This window comes from Mastigoproctus giganteus, chromosome 6 (genome assembly GCF_048544385.1).
Source record: "Mastigoproctus giganteus isolate SK-2022 chromosome 6, ASM4854438v1, whole genome shotgun sequence".
Classification (NCBI taxonomy): Eukaryota; Metazoa; Arthropoda; class Arachnida; order Uropygi; family Thelyphonidae; genus Mastigoproctus; species Mastigoproctus giganteus.
The window spans coordinates 214,425,336-214,449,560 of NC_143580.1; the positions used below are offsets into that span (position 1 = coordinate 214,425,336).

The 24,225-nt window shown below is 38.6% G+C and overlaps 1 protein-coding gene across 1 annotated transcript in view; it reads right to left on the reverse strand.

The window, feature by feature from the left end:
- The window catches only part of LOC150084938 (disintegrin and metalloproteinase domain-containing protein 10-like), a 59,223-nt gene that overhangs the window by 12,968 nt on the left and 22,030 nt on the right, over positions 1-24,225 (reverse strand). Inside the window, exon 3 of the mRNA XM_090376396.1 lies at positions 5,099-5,672. Coding sequence (XP_090232522.1) covers positions 5,099-5,672 — 574 coding nt within the window. The remainder of the gene's footprint in view (positions 1-5,098; positions 5,673-24,225) is intronic.

Here is a 24,225-nt window from a genome sequence, read left to right on the forward strand (position 1 = left end):
TGATATATTAGTACAACAATATAATCTTTTGGGCCCTTAAAAGATGATATCCACTCTACAACGTCATCAACCTTTGCCCCTGGCAGACAGTTTGAGAGAGGCGCCTCCGTAGCCAGGTGGGAAGGAGCAGCAGTGCGTAGCACACGCTCCTTGATTAGACCGGGGTTCGAGCCCGTCACCACCAATACGGAGGATGCGGAAAGATTATGGAATGACCACCGCATATTCCCGGAGCAATATGGCCTTAGTTGCTAATGCTCCTAAAAACCAAAACAACAACAGTTTGAGAGGCAACCAGAGTGAGTAATACTCTTGATCTATTTATCAGTAGTGAGTATTCATGCATTAAGAATTTGCAGATAAAGGAACCACTAGGCGACAGTGATCACAATGTATTGATGTGGGAATTACTTAAAGATGTAACTACCATCAAGGCTAAAGGAAAAGGGTTTTGCTTTTGTAAAGGTGACTACAGGGGTCTCAGACAGTCTCTAAATTCTGTACAGTGGAATCAGCTGATGTTACCAACACTGAATTCTACATGTGAAGCCTTCGGGGACTTAATTTTGGACATTACCAGGCTTTTCATTCCGATTGACAAATACTGTTCAAAGTTTAGGCCTAAATGGATGTCAGATGAATTAGTGAAGCTTGTGGCAGAGAAAAAAAATGACAGATATAAACTAGTTTGTAATCAAGTCACAAAGGTGGTTAGGCAGGCAAAGGCAGATTATGAGAAATCTTTGGCAAAGGATGCAAAGAGTTCTTTATTTATGTAAACTCTAGAAGGAAAGGGATGAATCTGATTGGACCACTTAACATAGATGGGTTGACTATTGATGATCATGCTCAGGTAGCTGATAAACTGAATGAGTATTTTGCATTTACATTCACATTCACACATGAGGGATTATTCAATGAGGGAAGTGCCAGAAGTTTATCAAACTCTAACAGGGAGCTAAGTGATTTTGTAATAACAGAGCAAAGTGGAGGAGAAATTATTGAAGTTAAACATAAAAAAGGCACCTGGGGTGGACACTATCTATCCAGTTATATTAAAGGTGGCAGCAAAGGAAGTAAGCAAACCCTTGGCCATAATTATGAGAGTTTCCTTGGACTCAGGGGAGGTCCCAATGGACTGGGGGTGTGCAAGTGTATCACCAATTCACAAAGGGGGTTCAAAAGATGACACAAGTAACAATAGACCTGTTAGTTAAACTTATGTTCTGGGGAAAATAATGGAATCACTGGTTGAAGAACCATTGCAGGATCATCTAGACAAGACTGCAGTAATAGTTAAGACACAGCATGGGTTTGTTAAAGAGAGGTCTTGTCTGACCAATTTGATTGGATACTATGATGTGGTCACAAAGGAACTGAATGCCAAAAATAATTTTGATATCATATACTTGGATTTCAGGAAAGCTTTCGATACTGTTGCACATACAAATTGGAGAGGTATGGCATTAACTGTAAGTTGCTACAGTGGATAAAGGGATGGTTGAGTGGAAGGCGACAGAGAGTGGTAATCAATGGACACTGCTCTTTGTGGATAATTGTTATTAGTGGAGTTCCACAGGGTTCGGTGTTGGGCCCATTGTTGTTTTCTGTATTTATAAATGATATTGATGAAGGTATATCAGGTTTAATGTTCAAGTTTGCAGATGATACAAAGATTGGCAGGGTTGTTAACGACAGTAAAGAAAGTATGCTAGTCCAACCGGATCCAGATAAGTTGGGCAAACGGGCTGAGAAGTGGCAACTGAAGTTTAACATTGACAAATGCAAAGTACTGCATATGGATAGCAATAACCCAAGAGAAACGTACCAACTGTGTGATACTACACTCAGTGAAGTGGAAAAGACCTGGGGGTAATTGTGTAGTTGAATGTGAAGTTTGCTGAGCAGTGCAGATGGGATGCCAGGGCAGATCATGGCGTCTTGTCAATGATATATGGGAATTTTGATAGCAGGGACAAGGGAGGTGATTATCCCATTATACAAGGCTGTGGTCAGGCCACACCTAAAGTACTGTGTACAGGTCTGGAGGCCTCATTTTAGGAAGGATGTAGAGTTGCTAGAATGAGTACAAAGAAGGACAACAAGATTGGTGAGGGGAACAAAAGGGTGCTCTTACCAAGAAAGGCTTAAATTATGCAAATTACAGAGCCTGGAGAGTAGGCACCTGCGAGGTGATCTGATTGAGGTGATAAGGCCTTTAATGGGTTGAGCAAGCTGAATGCTGATGGGATTCTTCCTTTTGCTCAGATTAAGAAACTGAGGGGGCACAGTTTCAAATTGAGGAAAGACAGTTGTAGAATAGATGTGCAGAAATTTGTCTTTAGCCAGTAGGTAGCTGATTGGTGGAACAGACTTCCATCTTTTGTTGTGGAAGTTGATAGCTTAAATAAATTTAAGGTTGAGCTGGACAGGCATTTGGAACGAATGAAGGGATGAAATGGGAGGTTTCTTTTTATTTGGCTGATGCTGCATAAGCTTGCTTTCTTGCATCGTATGCCTCTGCTAATGCTAATATATTTTCCTATACGGAGGAATTAGAAAACATAGAATCTCAAGCCGGCTCTAAACTTCTCAGAGGTAAAAGAAACATTGGCTTAAAATTTGGTGTCAATCTAAATTTTCCTTCTCCAGTAATGCATAAATATTCAAAATATACATTCCATTTATATGCTAAATGTGCAGATTTATTAGATACACCTCCATCATCTAAGGAATAAGTTGTTCCATCAGAGAGAGTGTAATATGTTTGAACAACCTATACAAAGGAAGTAGTCAGAAACTGTGGGATGGGGCTGTATGTATGAATAGTACAAACTAAGTGACTTTGAGCACTATATGACAGTCACTGTCAGACTTGCTGGTGCAAGTATCACATATTCTGCCACTATGCATAACAGTGTTTAAAGCAGTGGTTTCAGTTCCTAAACTTTTTTGATGCTGGCATACTATATAAATAAACTGAAAATAATTCAGCATCCCACCAAGAATTTTGTAATTATTTATCACCCCTCTTTTTTATTCCTTATCTTTAAGTTGATTATAATCAGAATGGTACACAACTTTGTTAGGCCCAAAACATATAAACAAAAGAGATGTGTGGTATTAAACACAAACTTAACCACGTCCATTTGAAATCAACTTTGAGTTATTAGCTTTCAAAGAGAAAGAACACATCTCGTTCCCACTGGTCACCAAGTATGAAGCATGTGAAGAAATATCATAAATTTTGAATGTATTATTCAATGACTGTACTTTCATCAATCAATTAATTGGTCAGAAAAAGGAAATTAAATGTGAAACAATGCCAAAATTGGTGACACCCTTGGTGAAACCCACTTTGGAAAGCTCTAGTCTAAAGTATGTCAAGAATGGTCCAACAAGCAGAAAATATTCAGTCTTATAGCCACAGACAGTTTGCTGATGAAAAAATTGTACAGCCTAATACACACACACACACAGGCCACAATCAGTCAAATGACAGTGTTATTAAAGCAGTGCAACAAAGGGGGTATATTGGAATGCACTGCACCCTGTCGTGGATGGTATAACAGCAAATCGCCGACCAGGTAGGTAAAGTGGTGACAGGTTCGAATCCTGCCTCGGGCTTGGATCAGAGTAAAATGCAAAAACTTTGGGAGGTGCATTATGGCCACAGAAGCCGATGTGTCAAAAACTAACAAAAAAAATAAAAATAAAAAAATAACAGCAAATCACCTCATCAGGTTCCAAATAACAGCTAAAAACAAGCAGCTTGTGGGTATGGCAGGCACAGGAATGGCACTGGACATTTGAGGAGTGGAAAAAGATTGCCTGGGCAAATTCCATTTCCAGTCATTCCATGCTAACAAGAAACACTGATAGCAGCATGAACCAATCAACCATCATGCCAGAAGTTAATACTGAAGGCTGTGTGGTTTTTTTTTTTTTTTTGTTGTATCCATTAGGTTCTCCTAATGGTATCGCTGAATCAATGTGTGAATATGCCACAGCCCAAACACTGTTGTATAGAAATATTATACAAGGTTTAGGCCTAAATGGATGTCAGATGAACTAATGAGCCTCATGGCAGCAAAGAAGAAAGTGCATGGGAAGCATATACATTATCAGGTGGCACAGATGACTGTGGTAGACATAAGCTAGTAGATATAAAAAAACAGTACAAGGTACAAAGAGATGTACAGGGTGCATCTCTTTATGATCACAGTTCATCCATTCATGGAGCATCATCCTAGTTCAGGCAGGATGATGTTCCATGACAAGCCGGCAGGCGAGGACTGGACAGTGGTTGAGGGCATTCCACTGCTGTTGTTGTTATTTGGGAGCATTAGCAACTGAGGCCATATTGCTCCAGGATATGCAGTGGTCATTCTCTGACCTTTCCGCATACTCCGTGTTTGGTGGTGACGGGCTCGAACCCCGGTCTAATCAAGAAGCGTGTGCTACGCACTGCTGCTGCTCCTTCCCACCTGGTTACGGAGGGGCCTATGATGTTCCATATCAAAGGGTATGGATCATTTTGGAAATGGTTCCAGATACAGTCACTCTTGTGTCCCTATTGGGCCTTCTGAATCAATTAATCTCAGCCAACTGAGCATCTGTGGAATGAGGTGTTTGCAGCAGGGATCTTCCATTATCCAATCTGAGTAAACTGAAAAATTAGATAGTCTGTATGGACCAGCATCCCTTTGGAATCCATCCCTTCACAAATTGAAGCTGTTCTGAGGGCTAAAAAAGGTGCTACATGTTTTTGAGGTAGTTTATCTAATAAACTGTCACTCAGTACGATCCTTTGATAGAAAACTGAAGGTTTTGCTGAATTTCTGCTTAGTTTTTAACGAATTTTGGGATGATTTATCAAATATTTCTAAAAGATTAAAGTATAAAATTGTGAAACTCTGTCTGCTGGGAGCCAAAGTGTTATGTACAGACATGACAAAGAAAAGACACTTTATGCATCTGTGAACACGCCTGATAAAACATACCCAATAAAATATATATTAAAAAAATAATAATAAATAACTAAATAAATAAAAATATATATATATAACAATTAAAGTTCTATTAAAATATAAATTACCCATCACAAATCCTTTGGGAATTTCCAACATCACAGCGCTGTCCATATGGATGGAGAAATGGTCTGCCATCTTTAGTTTTTAATCCCAGTTCCATAGCTGTCACACATTTTTTATTGTTATCTATACAACATATGTAGCAGTCCTGATTTGATTCCACAGAACAAGTACAGTCACTCTTTCTGTTTATCCAACAAATGCTATATCTACATTCACCTTTATAGCAGATTTTTGATGTCCCTAAACAAGGATCACCTCTCTTTTTTTCAACAGTACTAAGTGGACATTTAGATGATGTACCATTACAATATGAAATTTTACATTCAGTACCCTCCGAAAAGCAAGCGAGTTTATCCTCTTGTGGTACAAAGCGGCATTTATCTGTACAGCATGGCTCATCAGAAAAACACTCGTAGCCCAGTTTACGATTTAATGTACAGCCTTTATCACCTGGAGGTGTACAACAAGATTTAGTTACTCTACACTGAAATTCAGTTCCACAATCACATTCCTCACCTTCTTCGGTGATAGCATTGCCACATGTTGGTTCTGGATACTCAACAAAACAAGTGGGAGCTATAATAAATGTAAAAAAATAAATTAATGCAGGTTACAATATACAAAATGGGTTGATCAGAATATGAAGTATGAGAGTTAAGTTCAGAGCTTATGTGCTTTATTATAATTATTATTATTAGCCATATGGTGCAGGGAAGCCTGAGGCTTTGCTGCACTAGCCAAAAAAAAAAAAATTCTGAGTTACCCTGAGAGAGAGAGAGAGAGAGAGAGAGAGAGAGAGAGAGAGAGAGAGAGAGAAAAACAAGAATTAGAAGTAGAAGGAATCACCAAGAAAGAGAAGAATGCTAGGCAATGACAGAAAGACCTAAAATGCAATGTATTTTTATTCATCCTGAGCATAATGATTTTGACTGAATGTAACCAGAAACTCTTCTCATAGAAGGGGAGAAAAATCAAATTAAGTTATATATTGAAACAAACTTCAAAATAAAAACAAGTAATAATACATAAATAAATAATAGAAAACAATACATCAATCTATCATAGCAAGGGGGAAAAATTGACATCTTGGAAAAATCAAACCAATCATAATAAAAAAAAAAACAATTGTAATGGTCTACCAAAAACATACTACAACAAAACTCTACAATTATTAAGGGGAAAGTACTGCATTAGTAGATATTAATTTTTCATGAAACTGTGTCCCTCCCATTCCTTTGATTTATCTCCTCTGGAATGCTTGTTCCCCAAAATAAAACCCTTGCTCAAAGAATGATGATTTCAGAGTGTAAAGGACATAAAAGAAATATGATAAAGGAATTGGCAGCAGTCATATCAAATGAGATTAAATACTGTTTTTCCAAAAGTGCTATGAGTAATCTTTCAAATGTTTAGCTGCTCAAGATGGTTACTTTGAAATGTATTGAAAGATTTTTTCATTCTAACATCTGGTTTTCTTCTCTGTATTGACAAATCCTGGAACTTAATTGTCAAACCTTATATTATTTAGAAAGTTAAAATATCAGTCTATCACATTAATTCAAATAAACTACAGAACCTGAATAAGTAGTTCAAAGATGTATCTGGTTAAAAGTAAGTACCCACAATTGGGACTGATTCTATCGGATCAACAAGAAAGAAATGCTGTTAACATATCATCCAAGAAAAGAAACAATCTTTGAGTTCTTTCTCTAGGGAACTAAAAATGTGGCACTAGCAGTGCAACAGGTCCAAGCTGTAGGCTGGGTGTTGCAGCATTTTCCACCATCTCAGTCTGAATGTCAAGGACTGGTTAAAGAAGCATTGCAGAATCATCTAGACAAGACTACAGTTACAGTTCAGACACAGCATGGGTTTGTTAAGGGGAAGTCTTGTCTGACCAATTTGATTGGATACTATGATGTGGTCGTAAAGGAACTGGATGCAAAAAAATAATTTTGATTTCATATACTTGATACTTGAATTTCGGGAAAGCCTTTGATACTGTTACACATGGAAAACTGCTGTACAAATTGGAGCAATGTGGCATCAAGGGCAAGTTGCTGCTATGGATAAAAAGATGGCTGAGTGTGAGAAGACAGAGTGGTAATCAATGGACACTGCTCTTCATGGACTAATGTTGTTAGTGGAGTCCCCAGGTTTGGTGTTGCACCCATTGTTGTTTTGTATATTTATCAATGATACTGATGAGGATATATCAGGCTTAATGTCCAAGTTTGCAGATATTACAAAGGTTGGCAGGGTTGTTAATGACAGTAATGGCACCAGGATCTAGAAAAGCTGGGCAACTGAAGTTTAACATTGACAAATACAAAGTACTGCATATGGGTAGAAGAAACCCTGGAGAAACATACCAAATGTGCAGTACTACACTCAGGGTGGTAGAGAATAAAAAAGACCTGGGGGTAATTGTGCAGTCGGATACAAAGTTTTCTGAGCATTGCATACAAGCTGCCAGAGTAGGTCATGGGGTCTTGTCATGATATGCAGGAATAATATATACAAAGGGATAATCACCTCTTTATCCCTGTTAGCAGGGATAAGGAGGTGAGTATCCAAGTGGTCATGAGCAAGAGTGCAATAGCACATGCTCTTAGAGTGGACCAGGGTTCAAGCTCATGACTACTAAATATGATTAATGTTTGTACTAATGATTTATTGTAAACTCCACTGACCTGGTGGTCATGCCGGAGTATAAACAAGAACATTATCCCTTTGTACAAGGCAGTGGTCAGGCCACACCTTGAGTACTGCATACAGGTCTGGAGGCCTTATTTTAGGAAGGATGTAGAGCTGCTGGAATGAGTACAGAGAAGAGCAATGAGATTGGTGAGGGGAACAAAGGGTTGCTATTACCATGAAAGGCTTAAGTTCAGTAACTTGTAGCATCTTTAGACTAGGCACCTGTGTGGTGATCTGATTGAGGAATATAAGGCCATGAATGGTCTGAGCAAGCTCAATGCTGATAAAATTCTTCTTGCTCAGATTATGCACCTGAGGTGGCTTAAATTCAAACTGAGGAAAGACAGTTGTAGAATAGATGCACTGAAATTTGCCTTTAGTCTACACACTGAAACAAATTGGAGCAATTTGTACAAATTGGAGCAATGTGGCATCAAGGGCAAGTTGCTGCTATGGATAAAAAGATGGCTGAGTGTGAGAAGACAGAGTGGTAATCAATGGACACTGCTCTTCATGGACTAATGTTGTTAGTGGAGTCCCCAGGTTTGGTGTTGCACCCATTGTTGTTGGTGACTCTATTGTCAGGGAAACGGGAAACATGCTTTGTAAAAAGGATAGGTGGAATAGGACCAGGGTATGTCTGCCAGGGGCAAAAGTTGATGACGTTGTAGAGCGGATATCATCTTTTAAGGGCACAAAAGGTGATATAGTTGTACACGTTGGCACTAATGACATTAAGAGTAGGAGACCGGCGGAATTACTTGACAAGTACAGGTCACTGATGAAAAAAAGCCGTGAATTAGGGTTGAAATTGAAAGTGTCTGCAATTCTGCCCAGACACGATAGGAGGGAGTATATGATGAGAGCCCTGTCAATCAATTCGGCCCTGGAAAGATTGTGCAGGGCTCAAGGGGTAGAATTTTTTTCAGCCTGGTCTGTACTTGTTAACAGGAGAGACTGCTTCTACAGGGATGGGATACACTTAAATAGAAAGGGTGCAAGAATGTTTGCTGATGCTATCGAGGCAATGTTAGGTGGGTCGGAAAACTGCTAGATTGGGGGGATACAAGGACTAATAGATTAACAGTAGCCACTGGCAGAGGTGAAAGTGATTCTTGCACTGCTTCTATTGGAATGAGCCGCAGCCTGGAAAATAAGATGCAGGATATTTCAGAGACTGCTGGGAATCATTGGGGTACAAGTAAACACATGGGTTGTGTTAGGGTAGCTAAGAAAAAGAACAGGTGCATGTATACTTGTGTGTACACCAATGCTAGGAGTTTAGTAAATAAATTTGATGAATTTGAGGTATTGCTCAAAACATCAAAGGCAGATATTGTGGGGATTTCAGAGACGTGGTGTCACACAGATATAAGAAATGCAGAACTGGAATTTGGGGAGTACAATGTCTACAGAAAGGATAGACAGGATAGGAAGGGAGGAGGGGTTATGCTATTAGTTAAAAAACACATAAAATCCAAGGAAGTGAAGCCAGTCGACATCGCTGGACAGTGCAGTGTCGAGTCAGTTTGGTGTGACATAAGCATTGGGAGATCAAAATTGAGAGTAGGAGTGTGCTATAGGCCTAATGACTCTGATGAGTATAATAAGAAACTGTTCGGAGAAATAGAGTGGGCCAGTAAATCAGAGAGTCTTATAATGGGGGATTTTAATTTCCCAGATATTGACTGGAATTTGGGGGCTGGTCACTCACACAGTAGCAAGGCTTTTGTGGATTTATTGGATGATTGTTTTCTACATCAGCATGTTCGGGAGGCAACTAGAGGGAGTAATACTTTTGATTTGATTATCAGTAGTGATTCTTCATGCATTAGGAATCTGCAGATAAATGAACCACTTGGTGGCAGTGATCACAGTGTGCTGAAGTGGGAGTTACTCAAAGAGGTAACTACCATTAGGGGTAAAGGGAAGGGGTATTGCTTTCGAAAAGGCGACTACAATGGACTGAGACAGTATTTAAATTCTATACAGTGGGATCAACTGATGATATTGCCAACAGCAAATTCAAAATGGGAAGCATTCAAAGAACTTATCGTGGAAGCTACTAGGCTTTACATACCAACTAAGAAATATTGTTCAAGGTTTAGGCCTAAATGGTTGTCAGATGAACTAATGAGGCATATGGCAGAGAAGAAAAATGCATGGGATACATACAAATTAACACGTGACACGGACGCCTATGATAGATACAAGTTGATCTGTAACCAAGTTACAAAGGAGGTTAGGCAGGCGAAGGCAGATTACGAGAGATCCTTGGCAAGGGATGCGAAGAAAAACAGCAAAGAGTTCTTTACTTATGTAAACTCTAGAAGGAAGGGGATGAATCAGATTGGTCCACTTGAGATCGATGGGTCAACTGTTGATGACCCTGCTCGGGTAGCTAACAAACTAAATGAATATTTTGCATCGACATTCACACATGAGGAGTTATTCAGCGAGGGGAATGCCAGAGGTGTATTCAATTCTAGCAGTAAGCTAGAGAATCTTGTAATAACTGAGAGCAAAGTGGAGGAGAAATTGTTGAAGATAAACACAAGAAAGGCACCTGGGGTGGATGGGATCTATCCAGTTATATTAAAGGAGGCAGCAAAGGAGGTAAGCAAACCCTTAGCCATAATTATGAGAGCTTCCTTGGACTCAGGGGAGGTACCCATTGACTGGAGATGTGCAAATGTGACCCCAATTCACAAAGGGGGATCAAAGGCTGACACAAGTAATTATAGACCTGTGAGTTTAACTTCTGTTCCCGGAAAATTAATGGAGGCACTGGTGAAAGAAGCACTGCAGGATCATCTAGACAAGACTTCAGTTATAGCTAGGACACAGCATGGTTTTGTTAAGGGGAAGTCTTGCCTGACCAATTTGATTGGATACTATGATGCAGTCACAAAAGAACTGGATGCAGGGAATAACTTTGATATTATATACTTGGATCTTAGAAAGGCTTTTGATACTGTTGCACATGGAAGACTGCTGCACAAATTGGAGCAGTGTGGCATTGGAGGCAAGTTGCTGCTATGGATAAAGGGGTGGTTGAGGGGGAGAAGACAGAGTGGTAATCAATGGACACCGCTCATCGTGGACTAATGTTATTAGTGGAGTCCCTCAGGGTTCAGTATTGGGGCCTTTATTGTTTTCTGTATTTATAAATGATATTGATGATGGTATATCAGGCTTGATGTCCAAGTTTGCAGACGATACGAAGGTTGGCAGGGTTGTCAAGGACACTACTGACACTATGCTGCTGCAACAGGATTTGGAAAGGTTGAGCAGATGGGCTTCGAGGTGGCAAATGAAGTTTAACATTGACAAATGTAAAGTACTACATATGGGAAACAGCAACCCCAGAGCAGCGTATCAACTCTGTGGTACTACACTGACAGTGGTAGAGAATGAAAGGGACCTGGGGGTGGTGGTGCAGGCAGATATGAAGTTCTCTGAGCAGTGCAGACGAGCTGCAAGAGTAGCTCATGGTGTATTGTCAATGATATATAGGAATTTTTCTAGCAGGGATAAGGAGGTGATTATTCCCTTGTATAAGGCAATGGTCAGGCCACACCTAGAGTACTGTATACAGGCCTGGAGGCCTCATTTCAGGAAGGATGTAGAGCTGCTGGAACGAGTACAGAGAAGGGCAACTAGATTGGTGAATGGGACAAAGGGGTTCTCTTACGAAGAAAGGCTTAAGTTTTGCAAATTACAGTGTCTGGAAACTAGGCACCAGCGGGGTGATCTGATAGAGGTGTACAAAGCCTTGAATGGTTTGAGCATGCTCAATGCTGATGGGATTCTTCCTCTAGCTCAGAAAAATCACCTGAGAGGGCATAAATTCAAATTGAGGAAAGACAGATGTAGGATAGATGTGCGGAAATTTGCCTTTAGCCAGCGGGTGGTTGGTGGGTGGAACAGACTTCCATCCCTTGTCGTGGAAGTTGATAGCCTAAATAAGTTTAAGGCTCAGCTGGACAGGTATTTCGAACGAACAGAGGGGTGAAGTGGAAGTGGTTATTTTTATTTATTTATGTTACTTTTTTTTTTTTTTTTTTTGGCTGATGCTGCATAAGCTTGCTTTCTTGCATCAAATGCCTCTACTAATGCTAATGCTAATGCTAATGCTAGTCAGCGGGTGATTGATTACTGGAACAAACTTCCATCTGTAGTAGTGGAAGTTGATAGTTAAAATAAATTCAAGGAAGAACTGGAAGAAGAGCAAATGGATGGATGAAATGGGAAGGGTTCCCCCCCCCTTTTTTGGCTAATGCTGTAGAAGTTTGTGCTTGTTTTCTTGCATCATATGCATCTGCTAATTCTAATGCTACTATGCCATGCATAGCCCTCAGCAACACCAATGGAAGACCATGGCACATTTCAACCATGTACTTGGGGTTTCTGATAGATTAATTCCACAGGGAAGGGGGTATGCATATCCGAACTGTTTATTACAGAAACACATAGCCTTTCCAGCTAGCCCAATGGTTACAATATGTTCAGAGGTCTGTATTTGAATCCCTTCTTGACAAAAGAAATTTTTATGGGTTTTTGCTGATTTATTTGATTCTGGGCAAAAGTTGCATGGATTTTTTCTCCAGGAAACTCAGACTTTTATTTCCAGCAAAACAACAAAACCAACAATAGAATATACAAAATTTGCAGACATTATATGCTGATAAATCATCATCTTAGGTACCCCAGAAATAATTCCAAACAAACAACAAATGTCTGTTTCATTTGAAGGACCTTACAGATACAGTAAATGTCATTTATTAGAAATTTCTGAAGCACCTTGCATTTATCAGAAATAGTGTGCTGATAAATCACTTTTAAGTAATGCTTTGAATAATTTCTAAATTGTTTTAGTCATCATTTTGAAGCATATTTTTTTATGAAAACTTGATCAAATTCTACCTAGTATCCACATGTACCATGGGGTCATCAAAATTTGGATTAAAACATAGTAGCATAGCTGATAAAGCTGTTTGTCTTGAGGCCTATACAAATTCCCAATGCTCATGCTGGTTATTAATGCACAGACATATGCAAACTCAAAACAGTGAGCTTAGTTTGCTGCAAATATCTCCATTAAACCAACCAAAGAAAAAGAAGTTCATTAATTTTATTATAACATTAAGGATAAAGATAAACTGGCTGTTACACAAAAGATGTTTACTTTACCTACATCATTATTCAGGAAGGATAATGATGTAGGTAAAGTAAACATTGGCAGTGAGCTGGATGATTTTGTAATAACTGAGAGGAAAGTGGAGGAGAGATTGTTGAGGATAAACATAAAAAAGGCACCTGGGGTGGATGGGATCTATCCAGTTATATTAAAGGAGGCAGCAAAGGAAGTATGCAAACCCCTAGCCATAATTATGAGAGCTTCTTTGGACTCAGGGGAGGTACCCATAGACTGGAGATGTGCAAATGTAACCCCAATTCACAAAGGAGGATCAAAGGCTGACACAAGTAATTATAGACCTGTTAGTTTAACTTCTGTTCCAGGTAAATTAATGGAGGCACTGGTTAAAGAAGCACTGCATGATCATCTAGACAAGAATTCAGTTATTGCTCAGACGCAGCATGGTTTTGTTAAGGGCAGGTCTTGCCTGACCAATTTGATTGGATACTATGATGTAGTCACAAAAGAACTGGATGCAGGGAATAACTTTGATATTATATATTTGGATCTTAGAAAGGCTTTTGATACTGTTGCACATGGAAGACTGCTGCACAAATTGGAGCAGTGTGGCATTGGAGGCAAATTGCTGCTATGGATAAGGGGATGGTTGAGTGGCAGAAGACAGAGAGTGGTAATCAATGGACACTGTTCAACGTGGACTAATGTTATTAGTGGAGTTCTCCTCAAGGTTCAGTGTTGGGTCCGTTGTTGTTTTCGGTGTTTATGAATGATATTGATGATGGGATATCAAGTTTAATGTCCAAGTTTGCAGATGATACAAAGGTTGGCAGGGTCGTTAAGGACACTACTGACGCTATGCTGCTGCAACAGGATCTGGAAAGGTTGAACAGATGGGCTGAGAGGTGGCAAATGAAGTTTAACATTGACAAATGTAAAGTACTACATATGGGAAACAGTAACCCCAGAGCAACGTATCAACTCTGCGGTACTACACTGACAGTGGTGGAGAATGAAAAGGACCTGGGGGTAATTGTGCAGGCAGATATGAAGTTCTCTGAGCAGTGCAGACGAGCTGCAAGAGTAGCTCATGGTGTCTTGTCAATGATATACAGGAATTTTTCTAGCAGGGATAAGGAGGTGATTATTCCCTTGTATAAGGCAATGGTTAGGCCACATCTTGAGTACTGTATACAGGTCTGGAGGCTTCATTTCAAGAAGGATGTAGAGCTGCTGGAACGGGTACAGAGAAGGGCAACAAGATTAGTGAATGGAACAAAGGGTTGCTCTTACGAAGAAAGGCTTAAGTTTTGCAAATTACAGAGTCTGGAGACTAGGCACCGGCGAGGTGATCTGATAGAGGTGTATAAGGCTTTGAATGGTTTGAGCATGCTCAATGCCAATGGGATTCTTCATCTTGCTCAGAATAATCACCTCAGAGGGCATAAATTCAAATTGAGGAAGGACGGATGTCGGATAGATGTGCGGAAATTTGCCTTTGGCCAGCGGGTGGTTGGTTGGTGGAACCGACTTCCATCACTTGTTGTTGAAGTTGATAGCCTAAACAAATTTAAAGCTCAACTGGACAGGTATTTCGAACGAACTGAGGGGTGAAATGGGAGTGGGGTTTTTTTTTTTTTTTTTTGGCTGATGCTGAATAAGCTTGCTTTCTTGCATCATATGCCTCTACTAATGCTAGATAATTTGGTAAAATGCATTGAAACATGAAGCAGAGTAAATACTAGATTCAAAGCATAGAAACTAACTTTTGGATGATAAATAGTGTCCTGGTGGAATATAAAGACTCACTATATCCAACTTTAAAAGGATAGGAGATAACCGAGAGTGAGTAAAAAAAGTAATAATTTTATTTAAAAAATTATGCTACATACCAAAAGTATTTGGACTCTGCTCCTAATGCAGTGAATGACATGAACAATATCTGTGCAATATCTCAGTAGATCTTGTTCAGGAATGAATTTAAAAGGATATGTCCAGCATGACAATGCTCTGCCCCATACAGTGAATAGTGTAAAAATTCAGTTAAAAAAAATAGAAGTCAAATAATTCTCCTGACTGACCCACAACTAGGCACAATAATCATAATTACCATTTCCCCACAGGAAATGGTGGTGGTAGGTTTGGTGGCTTGGGTTTGAATCCCATCAATCAACAAACTACAGATTCAACATAGGGAGCCTCATGGCGACGTTGGTTTAGTGCTTAACACACACACACACACACACCAACCGACACCTTATAAATGCGAGTTCTAAAAAAAAAAAAAAGCTAGATATCTGAAGGGGAGCAGATGACTGCTACCTAGGAGGATGTCTCAAGGTTTGAGGTACAAGTCTGCAATAGTATTAATGGTTTTACCAGACACGTGTGACCAAACACTGTCAGCTTTTTATTCTGACAAAGAATAAAAGTACATCCATTAACATTTCTTTCAATAATACATACAGTACTTTACCATGCTGCTATTTCATTCTCCCATAGATTTCTGAAAGTTTTATTCCTTTAGTATTTTATAAAAAATTAATTACTGTCAGCTGCTTGATCTTTCGTGTAATCTTCAAAATATATCTAGATAAATATTTGCACACCCAGAAATTGTGTGTGGGGTCTTGGGGAGCTCATATGTTCCACATTAATAGCTTTTACAAGGATCAATGTATAATTATATAAGAGAATTTCTTGGGGGGAGGGAGAATATCCCCTTAGCCCATCCCTTCATGAGTGCACATATGTTTGACAAATAATGTAATCTACTAGAAGCTGACACTATTGACAACAAATTATTTTGTAACATAGAAAATGGCTAGAATAAATAGACTATGGTCAAAAGTATCCAGATGCCTTGCATTTTGGTAAAAATTAACAATACCCATTATCCACGGCTTAAATGCAACTGGTTCAACCAAGATGTAAGCAGATTAATGAAATACTGTACAATAGATGGGTCAAGGCATTCAGCTAAGTGACTTCCAACAGAAGTCATCCTGACCGAATGCCTGTATATTTTCCTATGCATATCATTGATTCCTTATCCATGACCCAGATAAACGGTGCCTAGCGTAATCACCAACCAGCACACACACACACCACAACAGGAAATGCACAGTGCCAACTTGCTCGGTGCACAGCACATAATGAAACATTGTAAAGCTGTGTTGTGGACTGACAAATCCCAATATGTGGTTTTTTGACCTGAAGGCCATGTTTAGGTCTGACAGATGCTCAAAGAAGGTTATTACCACAGTGGGTTTTCTTAAATGAAGCTTGAAGAAGGCACTGTCACTCTCTGAGATTGTTTCTCGTAGAGTTGGCTTGGACCGCTGGTCACCTTTCCTGAACAATGAATGTCATGTGATACATTGACATTCAGGATTTTCTGCTCTTTGCACCATGGCAGCAGTACTGGGAGGATGCTTTTCTCTTTCGGAAAGATAATGTGCCATGTCATATTGCATCCATCTGAAATTAAAGTTTTAAATAATGTAGAATGATACTGCAGTAACTTTGTTTAAAGACATAGGATCCCATTTGATACCTTCCGGATGAAATGGAATGTTGGCTTTGGGTCAGGCTGACATGATTGCAATCAATTTTTGGCTGATGCTATATAAGCTTGCTTTCTTGCATCATGTGCATTTACTAATGCTAATAGCTGAATGTCCACTGTGTTGAAGAAGATACAGACAAAAATACTACCTAGCTGTTTCAAAAATTGGCTATGAATCTATTGATGAGGGTATAGTCTATAAGGCCGAAGGTGGTCTGCACATTATTAAATACTACATCGATAAGAGGTTAGTTTAAGCATGCAGATGTCTGGTAGCTTTTGGCAATATTGATTCTAATCATTTTCAATGGAGAGATTACTCTTACTATTTGACATGATGCCAACAGTGATGCATCTGAACTCGACTTCAATTTGAAATATTCTGTAAATCTTCAACATATCAAACCACTCCAGATTAGCATGTGCCTATGGTTGATGATAATGATTTATCTTTGATGTTTCAGACTTGGCTTTTATATTTTGTTTTAAATTTTATTTTTGTTATAGTTAGTGCTGTACTGTGCTTAATACATAATACTACGTACAGAAAGTGCTGGGTTCCATTCACACCAAGACGAAAGGAATTTTTAGCCAATTTTTCTGTCGCTCAACTCAACAATCCATCAGCTAGTAAAGATCTCCAAAGCATTACTATGCACATATGCATCACTTTGCTCTCGACTTACTAATATGACTATATGAACAAGTAGCACAAAGCATCATTTTAGTTCACAGTAAATCATCAAAGTAGATGAAATGGCATCGTTTTTGTTACACCTCATATTGTGAATGGCTTCACAATAAGTTGCCTGTTATTGAACTATTTCATATATTTCAAATAAGCAATGCATCCCCAGTAAAAAAGAAAGGTTACTTATTCTTAGCAGAAACCACTACTACCCAAATGTTTCAAAGGCTGTTTGCCTTCATCAGTGGGCGGGTGGGTAGGTACCCTAGTGATAATGAGTGACAACCCAGTTTATAAAGATCATATCTGCTGAGAATAAGTAATATTAGTTTTCTCTACTGGGGAAGTGTCATTTATTCAAGGAGTGCAATAACAGGCAACTGGTGTAGGCATTCACAATATCAGATGTAACAAAAATGATGCCCTTTTACCAACTTTGGTAATTTACTACAACCAAAAATGATGCTCTGCACTAACTTGTTCGTCTAGTACATTTCCTGTAGTCTGAGGCTTTCAGCACTAAACTCTTTTTAGTAATATGACTATAATGAGCAGCAGCCTGGAAAACAAGATGCAGGGTATTTCACAGACTGCTGGGAGTCATTGCGATACAAGTAAACGGGCTGTGTTAGGGTCGCTAAGAATAGGAACAGGTGTATATATGTATGCTTGCGTGTACACCAATGCTAGGAGTTTGGTAAATAAATTTGATGAATTTGAAGTATTGCTCAAAACATCAAAGGCAGATACTGTTGGGATATCAGAAACATGGTGTCACACAGATATAAGAAACCAGAACTGGAATTTGGGGTGTACAATGTGTACAGGAAGGATGGAAAGAGTTATGCTATTAGTTAAGAAACACATAAAATTCAAGGAAGTGAAGCCAGTTGACATTGCTGGACAGTGCAGTGTCTAGTCAGTTTGGTGTGTTAACCCAGGGGGCTCACATCTGGTGAGTATGGGCATGGCACACCCAGGGTCCTGAGCTGGATATCATCATTCTTCTCTTTCTTGGTGATTCCCTTCTACTTTTGACTCTCTCTCTCAGGGTTACTCAGGAACTTTTTTTTTTTCCTGGTGCAGCATAAGCCTCAGGCTTCCTTGCATCATATGGATATTAATAATAATAATAATAATAATAATAAGCACTGGGAGATCAAAATTGAGAGTAGGAGTGTGCTATAGGTCTAATGACTCTGATGAGTATAATAAGAAACTGTACAGGGAAATAGAGTGGGCCAGTAAATCAGAGAGTCTTATAAATGGGGGATTTTAATTTCCAGGTTTTTATTCACTGGAATTTGTGGGTTGGTCACTCACACACTAGCAAGGCTTTTGTGGATTTATTGGATGATTGTTTTCTACATCAGCATGTTCGGGAGGCAACTAGAGGGAGTAATACTCTTGATCTGATTATCAGTAGTGATTCTTCGTGCATTAAGAATCTGCAGATAAAGGAACCACTAGGTGGCAGTGATCACAGAGTGCTCAAGTGGGATTTACTCAAAGAGGTAACTACCATCAGGGGTAAAGGGAAGGGTTTTTGCTTTTGTAAAGGCGAAATATGGTGGTCTGAGGACCGTATTTAAATTCTATACGGTGGGACCAACTGATGATGTTACCAACAGCAAATTCAAAATGGAAAGCATTCAAAGAATTTATCTTGCAAGCTACTAGGCTTTACATGCCAACTAAGAAATATTGTTTAAGTGGATGTCAGATGAACTAATGAGACATGTGGCAGAGAAGAAAAATGCATGGGATACATATAAATTAATGGGTGACATGGAAGCCTATGATAGATATAAGCTGGTCTGTAACCAAGTCACAAAGGAGGTTAGGCAGGCAAAGGCAGATTAGGAGAAATCTTTGGCAAAGGATACAAAGAAAAACAGCAAAGAGTTCTTTACTTATTTAAACTCTAGAAGGAAGGGAATGAATCAGCTTGGTCCACTGGATATCGATGGTTCAACTGTTGATGATCCTTTTCAGGTGGCTAACAAACTAAATGAGTATTCTGCATCTACATTCACACATGAGGAATTATTCAGGGAGGGGAATGCCAGAGGTGAATTAAGCTCTGGCAGTGAGCTAGATGATTTTGTAATAACTGAGAGGAAAGTAGAGGAAACATTTTTGAAGATAAACATTTTGAAGATAAACATAAACTTACTCTAGCAGTAAGCTACAGAATCTTGAAATAACTGGGAGTAAAGTGGAGGAGAAACTGTTGAAGATAAACACAAGAGAGGCACCCGAGGTGGATGGGATCTATCCAGTTATATTAAAGGAGGCAGCAAAGGAAGTAAGCAAACCCTTAGCCATAATTATGAGAGCTTCCTTGGACTCAGGGGAGGTACCTATAGACTGGAAATGTGCAAATGTGACCCCAATTCACAAAGGAGGATCAGAGGCTGACACAAGTAATTATAGACCTGTTAGCTTAACTTCTGTTCTGTTGTAGGACAGATGTATGGAAGTTTGCCTTTAGCCAGCGGGTAGTTGGGTGGTAGAACAGACTTTTTTCCCTTGTTGTGGAAGTTGATAGCCTAAATAAATTTAAGGCTGAGCTGGACAGGTATTTGGAACGAACGGAGGGGTGAAATGGGAGTGTGTTTTTTTTTTTTTTTTTTGGCTGATGCTGCATAAGCTTGCTTTCTTGCATCATATGCCTCTACTAATGCCAATATTATATAACATTGGTTAGTTATAAATATAAAATAAAAATCATTAATAAACAAAATGAATATAAGTCAGCAATAAATACACAAGTTAGTTAATGTACGTATTGCATTACATTTCGGGCACATTAGAAAATAACAATTCATGATTTATAACAAAAAAAAAAAAAAAAAACGGTAAAAAGCAACAACTTGCATGAACTGAGAAAATTTCATTTCAGTGCATCCTCCACTCATGTTGCTCATTCGTTCCTCTAACAAGCACATGGCAATAAACATAATATCCAGTGCTCCAACTACAATACATGGTATACGGATAGCCTATGTGACATGTATGAAAAATAATAATAATAATTGCCAGATTTCTATTGATTCAATTTTAATGAAATATGGGAGAAGAGTTGACAAATCTTCCTAAAAGGATAAAATATAAAAATTTCATGAAATTCCATCCAGTGTAAGTCAAGTTATTACATGCAGATGGGCAGAGAAGTAATAATTGTTTGATTTTCTATAGGTCTTCTCAATACAGTTATAGCTCAGACACAGCATGGTTTTGTTAAGGGGAAGTCTTGCCTGACCAACTTGATTGGATACTATGAGGCAGTCACAAAAGAACTGGATGCAGGGAATAACTTTGATATTATATACTTGGATCTTAGAAAGGCTTTTGATACTGTTGCACATGGAAGACTGCTACACAAATTGGAGCAGTGTGACATTGGAGGCAAATTGCTGCTATGGATAAAGGGGTGGTTGAGGGGGAGAAGACAGAGTGGTAATCAATGGACACTGCTCATCGTGGACTAATGTTATTAGTGGAGTCCCTCAGGGCTCAGTGTTGGGTCCATTATTATTTTCTGTATTTATAAATGATATTGATGATGGTATATCAAGCTTAATGTCCAAGTTTGCAGATGATACAAAGGTTGGCAGGGTTGTCAAGGACACTACTGACACTATGCTGCTGCAACAGGATCTGGAAAGGTTGAGCAGATTGGGCTGAGAGGTGGCAAATGAAGTTTAGCATTGACAAATGTAAAGTACTACACATGGGAAACAGCAACCCCAGAGCAACGTATCAACTCTGTGGTACTACACTGACAGTGGTAGAGAATGAAAGGGACTTGGGGGTGGTTGTGCAGGCAGATATGAAGTTCTCTGAGCAGTGCAGACGGGCTGCAAGAGTAGCTCATGGAGTATTGTCAATGATATACAGGAATTTTTCCAGCAGGGATAAGGAGGTGATTATTCCCTTGTATAAGGCAATGGTCAGGCCACACCTAGAGTACTGTATACAGGTCTGGAGGTCTCATTTCAAGAAGGATGTAGAGCTGCTGGAACGAGTACAGAGAAGGGCAACAAGATTAGTGAATGGAACAAAGGGGTGCTCTTACGAAGAAAGGCTTAAGTTTTGCAAATTACAGTGTCTGGAGACTAGGCACCAGCGAGGTGATCTGATAGAGGTGTATAAAGCCTTGAATGGTTTAAGCATGCTCAATGCTGATGGGATTCTTCCTCTAGCTCAGAAAAATCACCTGAGAGGGCATAAATTCAAATTGAGGAAAGACAGATGTAGGATAGACGTGCGGAAATTTGCCTTTAGCCAGCGGGTGGTTGGTTGGTGGAACAGACTTCCATCCCTTGTGGTGGAGGTTGATAGCCTAAATAAGTTTAAGGCTCAGCTGGACAGGTATTTTGAACGAACAGAGGGGTGAAGTGGAAGTGGGTTTTTTTTTTTTTTTTTTTTTTTGGCTGATGCTGCATAAGCTTGCTTTCTTGCATCAAATGCCTCTACTAATGCTAATGCTATAAAACTATTTTGTCTCTTTCTTAATTCTTTACTAACGTTCTCTCTTCTACACTCCTAAAAATCTCATTATTCACTCTATCCACCCATTTGACTCTCCATTCTCCTCCATACCCACATCTCAATAGCTTCTGGGCATCTAATCTCCTCTTTCCCAGTGTTGGAGCCATATAGTATAACAATCCATATTAATGTTTTCATCATTTGCTTTCTTAATTCCTTCTTGAAATTTCTTCTCAATAATTCTTTTCTATTACTAAATGCTCTCTTTACCCATTGCAGTTCTTGTTTTTATTTCTTCCAGGCTTTTTTCCATTTTCTGTCATTATGCTTCCCAAGTACTTGTATCTGTCAACCTGCTCCAATATTATTCCATATAATGTTACATTGATTCTTCTTCGTGGCCTCTTTGAAATTAACATTACCTTGGTTTTACTGCTGTTAATCTTCATATTTTACTCCTCTATTGTGCTGTTCAAGATGTCCAAGTTGCTCTGTAATTCTTCATTATTAGCAATCAATATCTAGTCATCTGCAAATCTTATTGTCTTTATCTTCTCCCCTCCTACTTTTACACCTCCTTTCAGCTCTTCCTTGAATTCTTTCATCAGTGCCTTTGCATATAAATCAAATAATATGAAGGACATGGAATATTATCAAGAAAACAGAACAGAGGAAGCATTCCAAAATATTCTTGATTCAGCTAATAATATGGCTACTATCATTGGCATTGCCGCTTAGTTTCCAGAAGTAAGCATTGCAAGGAAAATATTGAAAAGATGTCATTTCGATTATGAAAGTAGAGAGGAAGCTGTTCAGGATCCGCAACAAAATTTCAAAATTATTTTTTTCTTTCAAATCATGGACACAAAAATTTTCTCGTTAACTGAAAGGTTTAGAAATATGAAAGAACATGTAGAAATATTTAAAATATTTTATAATATTTCTGAATTTAAAAAAAATGGTCATATAACGATTTCTTAAATCTTTGCAAAGATTTACATATTAAATTACGTGACATTAATCGTAATGAGTCTGATATTGATGGTTTAGCATTACTGAAGAACTTAAGAGTACTTCAAATTTATATTAAAGACAATATTACTCCATCTGAAGTGTCACAATATATTTTTAAAAACAATTTTAAAGATACTTTTCCAAATGTAGCAGGTGCATTAAGAATTTATGCCAATGAGGGGGAACAAAGGGGGTGCTCTTACCAAGAAAGGCTTAAGTTCTGCAAATTGCAGCATCTGGAGACTAGACGCCTGCGAGGTGATCTGATTGAGGTGTATAAGGCATTGAATGGGTTGAGCAGGCTCAATGCTGATGGGATTCTTCCTCTTGCTCAGATTACGAACCAGAGGGTGCACAGATTCATATTGAGGAAAGACAGATGTAGAATAGATGTTCAGAAATTTGCATTTAGCCAGCGGATAGTTGATTGCTGGAACAAACTTTCATCCGTCATTGTGGAAATTAACAGCTTAAATAAATTCAAGGAAGAACAAGACAAACTTTTCTAGTGGATGGAGAGGTGAGCTTGCTCCATATGCCACTACTAATGCCTTTACTGACTTTACCAGTTTCAGTTGCATCAGGTGAACGGAGTTTTTCAAAATTAAAATTAATCAAAATTTATTTACGATCGACAATGTCTAAGCAACTCTCTAATTTGGCAATAATTTCAATGGAAAATGATCTTTTGGATCAAATAAACATAAATGAAATAATAAATTTGCACATCTTAAAGCAAGGAAACATGAATTTGTATAATTTTTTTAACATTATAATTTTCCTTTTATTTTATTATTGTGATAGAATAAGAGTACTGTGATTTAGAAGTTAAAATTTATTTCCAGAATTTCAGAATGATTTTGTTATTTTTGTTTGTTGTTTCATTATATTATATATCTGAGATTTGTTATAATTCTTTTTTTTTCAATAAATTAATAATAATTATTTATGCCTTATTTTATTTTTTAATTGAAATATTTTGGGATGGCAAATTTTATTTCACTTACTGATGGCACATAGTGTTGCAGCAGCCTTGCCGAGGCCCCTGGCATCCTGGTGTGCCCATGCATTAAATGGCCCAGACTGGGAATGCATAATTTACTTCATTTCGCATTTCTGATTGATTGGATGCAAATTCACTTCTGATTTTAGCAGGAAATGCAAAATTATCATGCTGTTGTTCATTCGTCATCGTGCTGCTCTGCTGCCCTTAGTTATTGCGTGTTATTGTTATTTCCGCGTTCGTGGTTTTCAAAAGGATAGATGTAACACTGTAATAGAATGGTGTACAAGTGTGAATTTGATAGCTTCGGAATGCAAGTGTTTTCAGTATGGATGTTTGATGAAGTGTACCAGCCAGCATGCGAGGACTGATGAGGTGAGTTTTTTTGTTATTTCCAAGTTGTTTCTTGATGATTTTATTATTTTTTTTGCAGTAATTGTATGAGTTGTGAGTATCAAGCTCTCTTTATATTAGCAGGGGTGTGGGGGCAGTAGCCCCACA